This window comes from Urocampus carinirostris, chromosome 3, assembly GCF_059441175.1.
Source record: "Urocampus carinirostris isolate Australia breed hairy pipefish chromosome 3, RoL_Ucar_1.0, whole genome shotgun sequence".
In the NCBI taxonomy this organism is placed as follows: domain Eukaryota; kingdom Metazoa; phylum Chordata; class Actinopteri; order Syngnathiformes; family Syngnathidae; genus Urocampus; species Urocampus carinirostris.
This window is the reverse complement of record NC_142351.1, coordinates 8892992-8899576: the sequence shown is the minus strand read 5'-3', so window position 1 is coordinate 8899576 and position 6585 is coordinate 8892992. Positions and strand designations below refer to the sequence as shown.

The 6585-nt window shown below is 44.9% G+C and overlaps 1 protein-coding gene across 2 annotated transcripts in view; it reads right to left on the bottom strand.

The window, feature by feature from the left end:
- Positions 1 to 2450: 2450 nt before the first annotated feature.
- kynu (kynureninase) overlaps positions 2451 to 6585 on the bottom strand; it is a 45985-nt gene continuing 41850 nt past the window's right edge. For both annotated transcript variants that reach the window (XM_088330565.1, XM_088330566.1), the window contains exons 13-14: positions 4339 to 4569; positions 2451 to 4264 (exon numbers count right to left, since the gene is read on the bottom strand). In XM_088330565.1, the coding sequence (XP_088186691.1) occupies positions 4112 to 4264; positions 4339 to 4569 (384 nt within the window). In that variant the 3' untranslated portion in view covers positions 2451 to 4111. The remainder of the gene's footprint in view (positions 4265 to 4338; positions 4570 to 6585) is intronic.

Genomic DNA, 6585 nt, shown 5'->3' with positions numbered 1-6585 from the left:
CGCGACCCTAATGAGGATAAGCGGTGCAGTGGTTAACGCATGTGTGGCACAGTTCAAGTCATGGGAACCTCCTGCGTGGGTTCAAGTCCAGCTCCAGACTTCCTGTGCGGAGTTTGCATGTTCTCCCCGTGCTTGCGTGGGTTTCCTCCCACATTCCAAAGACATGCATTTCAGGTGGATTGGCCGGTCCAAATTGTCTCTAGGTGTGAATGAGCGAGTGAGTTGTCTGTCCCCGTGTGCCCTGCGATTGGTTGGCAACCTGTTCAGGGTGTCCCCTGCCCACTGCCCGATGATTGCTGGGATGGGCTCCAGCACCCCCGCGACCCTAATGAGGATAAGCGGTGCAGTGGTTAACGCATGTGTGGCACAGTTCAAGTCATGGGAACCTCCTGCGTGGGTTCAAGTCCAGCTCCAGACTTCCTGTGCGGAGTTTGTATGTTCTCCCCGTGCTTGCGTGGGTTTCCTCCGGGCACTCCGGTTTCCTCCCACATTCCAAAAACATGCATTTCAGGTGGATTGGCCGGTCCAAATTGTCCCTAGGTGTGAATGAGCGAGTGAGTTGTCTGTCCCCGTGTGCCCTGCGATTGGCTGGCAACCAGTTCAGGGTGTCCCCTGCCCACTGCCCGATGATTGCTGGGATGGGCTCCAGCACCCCCGCGACCCTAATGAGGATAAGCGGTGCAGTGGTTAACGCATGTGTGGCACAGTTCAAGTCATGGGAACTTCCTGCGTGGGTTCAATTCCAGCTCCAGACTTCCTGTGCGGAGTTTGTATGTTCTCCCCATGCTTGCGTGGGTTTCCTCCGGGCACTCCCACGTTCCAAAAACATGCATTTCAGGTGAATTGGCCGGTCCAAATTGTCCCTAGGTGTGAATGAGCGAGTGAGTTGTCTGTCTCCGTGTGCCCTGCGATTGGCTGGCAACCAGTTCAGGGTGTCCCCTGCCCACTGCCCGATGATTGCTGGGATGGGCTCCAGCACCCCCGTGACCCTACTGAGGATAAGCGGTGCAGCTAATGAGATGAGATGAGGTTTTAAAACCATAATATGAAACCCATACCCTATTTATAATTACTTAGGACGGTTTTGAATCCTAAAATTAGGGTTTGAATCTAGGGTTATGAACTGGATTTAGGGCTTCCAATCAATTTTCCTTACGGGTCTGAGCGTTGACACAAAGTCGGTGAGCAACGCTTGAAACAACAGTGAGCCACCATAATCCCATGTATGGCAAGATAATTAATTATCAAACATGACCAAAACTTGACATCATGTTACATTTTGCCCAGCTGACTTCGAGCAGTGGGAAGGGGACATCATGAACTGGTTGCCAGCCAATCGCAGGGTACACCGGGACAGACAACTCGCTCGCTCATTCACACCTAGGGACAATTTGGACCAATTCACCTGAAATGCATGTTTTTGAATGTGGGAGGAAACCGGAGTGCCCGGAGGAAACCCACACAAGCACGGGGAGAACATGCAAACCCCGCACAGGCAGTCCGGATTTGAACCCACGCAGGAGGTTCCCAAGAACTGTGCCGCTCACGCGCTAACCACTGCGCCGCCGTGCTGTCCAATTCACTTGATATCATTAGAAATTATTTGAATGCAACACAAACTTTTTCTTCTTTTTTACGTGTTTTTTTTCTACTTTTTTCAAATTCCTTTAAAAAAAATCTCATTGTGTTTATTTTTTCCGAGCTGTTACTTTTTTCTTTTTGTTCTCTATTTACTTTTTTTTCCTACATTTCTTTCTTTTCTTTTTTTCTGGCTTTTTTTTCTAAATTTTTCCTGTTTTTTTTTTCTTCTTTTTGTTTCTTTTTTTCTCAGATTTTCACTACTTTTTCATTTTGGTATTTTTTTCTTTTTTGTTCTATTCCCCCCTTCCTTTACGTCATCTTGTGCATAATTTTACATAATATTTGGTCATATTGGGATGAAAGAAGCAAAAACAACCCGAAGAGCCGTTTAGGACCCAAAAGAGCCGGTTCCTTTTAGTGAGCCGAGCCGAAGAAGCCGGTTCTCGACAAACTCTACTAACTTTACTCAACTTCGTTCTCCTTCGACTCGACTTCATGCACTGTAACTTTGACTTAATTCGCTTCTTAATTAGTAATTTTGAGCCCCGATTTTTGTGCGCTGGCAAGATTTTCTTGTGTGCGCAGCTTAGAGGGAACACTGCTTCCAATAAAGGTTTCAAACTAGGGTTTAAAACTAGGGCGTGGACTTCAAACCCCTAATCCTTATCCTAAACCCGAACCGTCAAACACACAGACCCCAAAGCAAACCCAAACTCTCTTTTCAAACTATTAATTTAATGAATACATATTAATAAATCGAATTGAGCATTTTTACACCACTAGGTGTCGCTATAGATGACACACTGGCCCTTTAATAAAGCTCTCTCCCAATTCTTTTGACCTCCCTCTTTTTGAAAGAACACACAATATTTTCACTCTTTTTGGACCGTTCACTTTTTTATTTCAGCACAATTTCCACAATTGAGTCGACTTTTTTTCAGAAATCTCTCATGGTTTTATTTTGAAAGTGTCTGTAGGGGATTTCCTGTTTCCTGGAAGCTGATGTCCACAGTGTCCCTCAAACATTTTAAGAAGTGATGTAAGTTATTGAAGGAATTGTAGATGGGATTTTCTTATAGTTTGTTTCCATTTGTTGTCGGAATTTTCTGCTGGTCTTATTTTGAAAGTGTCTTTGGGGGATTTCCTGTTTCTTGGAAGCTGGCGTCCACGGCGTCCCTCAAACATTTTAAGGAGCAATGTACGGCTTTGAACGAATTGTAGTTGGGCTTTTCTTATACTTCTTTCCACTTGTTTCTCTAGAGTTTTTGTTCTGGTCTTATTTTGAAAGTGATTTGGGGGGATTTCCTGTTTCTGGTAAATTGGCGTTCACGGTGTCCCTCGAACATTGTAAGAAGCTATCTTTGTCGTGGAGAGAATTGGAGATGTGTTTTTCTTATACTAGTTTTCCACACTCGAAATTTTCATGTGCTCTTATTTTGAAAGTGTCTTTGAGGGGTTTCCTGTTTCCTGGAAGCTGGCATCCACGGCATTCATCAAACATCATACGAAGCGATGTAAGTCTTTGAAGGAATTGTAGATGGGATTTTCTTGTTCTATGTTCCATATTTTCTCTGAATTTTTGACCGCTTTTATTTTGAAAGTGTCTTTGGGAGTTTCCTGTTTCTGGGAAGCTGGCGTCCACGGTGTCCCTCGAAGATTTTAAGAAGCAATGTACATCTTTGAACAAATTGTAGTTAGGCTTTTCTTACACTTGTTTTTCACACTCTAAATTTTCTCCTGGTCTTATTTTGAAAGTGTCTTTGGGGGATTTCCTTTTTCCTGGTAGCTGGCGTCCACGGCATCCCGCAAACATCAAACGAAGCGATGGGAATCGCGAAAGGAATTGGAGATGCTTTCCGATTGTCGGTTTCCATTTTTTTTCTCTGAATTTTATGCTAGTCTTATTTTGAAAGTGTCTTTTCGGAATTTCCTGTTACCTGAAAAACGGCGTGTGCGGCACTCCTCAAACATCATACGAAGCGGTGTATATCTTTGAATGAATTGTAGATGGGATTTTCTTGATCTATGTTCGATATTTTCTCTGACTTTTCTCCTGCTTTTATATTGAAAGTGTCTCTGGGAGTTTCCTGTTTCTGGGAAGCTGGCATCCACAGCGTCCCTCAAACATTGTAAGAAGCAATGTAGGTCGTGGAGGGAATTGTAGTTGGACTTTTCTTAGACTTGTTTTTCACAATCCTAATTTTCTCCTAGTCTTATTTTGAAAGTGTCTTTGGGGGATTTCCTGTTTCCTGGTAATTGGCGTCCACAGCCTCCCTCAAACATCAACGAAGTGATGGGGATTGTGGATGGAATTCTAGATGGGCTTTTCTCATTCTCGGTTTCCATTTTTTTCTCAGAATTTTATGCTAGTCTTATTTTGAAAGCGTCTTTTCGGAATTTCCTGTTACCTGGAAAATGGCGTGTGCGGCACTCCTCAAACATCATACGAAGTGATGTAGATCTTTGAATAACTTGTATACTGGATTTTCTTGTACTTGCTCTTGGCTTTTTTCCGAGATGCCTCTCGGTCTTATTTTGAAAGTGTTCTTTGGGAATTTTCCGTTTCCTGGAAGCTAGCATCCACAGCCTCCCTCAAACATCGCACGAAACGATATACGTCTTCGAAAGAAGAGTAGATGGGGACGGGTGCGACGCGAAGAACCCTAGGATGGCGCATGTCGCACTGTGGGCGGGGCAAAACACGACGTCAAAATTCACGTCAGCCAATCACGGAGACGGTGGGCGGCGGCGACTTACGACCACGCCCCTTTTCTCCAGCTCCTGGAAAATTTGCCATACGGGCGCCGAGAAGCAGAGCGAGAGTTGGCATCCTCGCTCGTCCGGGTTGCCGGGGGTGATGATGCTGATGTGAGGCCGTTCGGGGTGGGCGGGGTCTTCCTTGTAGTAGCAGCCAATCAGATGCTCTAAATAGCCCGTCAGCAGGACCGACTTTTTACGGAGCATCTTCATGCTGGTCATGTTAAAAATCTGAAAGGCAAAGTCAGATTTTCTTCAACGGAGGAAATATGGCGTCTGTCGCCATGGTTACCATGATTATCAATCATGGTTACTGATTTGACTCACCTGTGCCCGCTCCTTTGGCGCTAACTGCCTCGGACTCTGATTGGCTCTCAGTCCCTATTCAAACCCACTCCTGTCTATCCCCTTTTGTCAGTCCGTCTGCGAACCTCAGTTAACTCTAGGCAAGCCTTTTTCGACCCTGACTCCCACCTGTTTCTTGCTCCTGTCTTTCCCCCGACTTCGACCCGTTTTTGATCCTGACCACGTCTACTCTCCTGTCCCGATTTTCGACTCGCTTCCGACCCCGACCACGTTTTTGTTCTCCTGTCCCGGCTACTGACCTGTTTTCCGTTCCCGACACCGCCATCGCTTTCCACGGAAGCTCCACTTCCGTGTTCAGAGCGACTTGCTTCCCGCGCCTAGCGAACACCGGATCGAGCCCTTCCTCTTTCCTTTAACAAAACTTTTGAGAAACGTAACGCAATTGGGTCCTGTTTCCGTTCTGGTCCTGACATTATCAAGAATTTAATTTGAAGAATACAATAAGGTTTGCCCATTTTCCCCACTTGCAAATACACTTGAAACCCCTGATAAGACAAAAACTAACCCTAACCCTATTTAAACCCACCCCCATCTCTCCCCTTTTGTCAGTCCGTCTGCGAACCTCAGTTTACACTAGTCAAGCCCTGATAAGAAGACAAAACCTTGTTTGAAACCAGAGAAACCCTTCAAATTTGAAGCTAAAACCCTAGTTCGAAACCCTAAAGAATGCTTCAAACCCCTCATATGAATATGTAACCCCAATTTGAAAGTCTAAAAACCCTCTAAAATCCTCATACGACGCCAAAAAACCCTACTTTGAAACCCTTAAAAGGAGTTAAAACCCTAATGTATAGCCAAAAACCCTACTTTGAAACTCTAAAAAGTAGTTAAAACCCTAATTAATAGCCAAAACCCTCTTTTGAAACCCTAATATGTACCCAAAAACTAGTTATAAATGCTAAAAAAATCTTTGAAACCATAATATAAGCTGAAACCATAATTTAAAACCTTAGTGTAAAAAAATAAAACCGCTTTAAAAACTTTACTTTGAGGCTGAAACCCTAAAAACGCTGTAAAACCCCTTATAAAGAGCCAAAACCCAAGTTTGAAACCCTAGTTCAAAGATTTAAAAACCTCATGTGCGGTCCCTTCTTAAGGTTTCTTCATTTTCCTCGAGCTGAAGTTTTTGAGTTTTTCCTTGCCCTCATGTGGGTTTTAGATCAGGGGATGGTGTCATAATAGTCTGTAACAGCCCGCAGTGTCATGATTACTGATGTGACTCAGCTGTGCACACTCCTTTGGCGCTAACTGCCTCGGACTCTGATTGTCTCTCTGTCCCTATTCAAACCCACTCCTGTCTATCCCCTTTTGTCAGTCCCTCTGCGAACCTCAGTTAACACTAGGCAAGCCTTTTTCGACCCTGACTCCCACCTGTTTCTTGCTCCTGTCTTTCCCCAGGCTTCGACTCGTTTTTGATCCTGACCACGTCTACTCTCCCGTCCCGGCTTTCGACCTCTTTTTGTCCCCGACCACGTCGACTCTCTTTTCCCGGCTTACGACTCGCTTACGACCCCGACCACGATTTTGCTCTCCTGTCCCGGCTTCTGACCTGTTTTCCGTTCCCGACACCGCCATCGCTTGCCACGGAAGAGCGACTTGCTTCCCGCGCCTAGCGAACACCGGATCGTGAACTGAGCCCTTCCTTTTTCCTTTAATAAAACTTGTGAGAAACGCAACGCAATTGGGTCCTGTTTCCGTTCTGGTCCTGACATTATTCTTTGACATTAATCTTTAGAGGCTGAAACCCTAAAAATGCTGTAAAACCCTAATAAAAAGCCAAAACCCAAGTTTGAAACCCTTAGTTCGAAACCCTAAAATTCTTTTAAAACCCTAATTTGGAGCCAAAATCCGAGTTGGAAACCCTGAGAACGCTTTAAACCC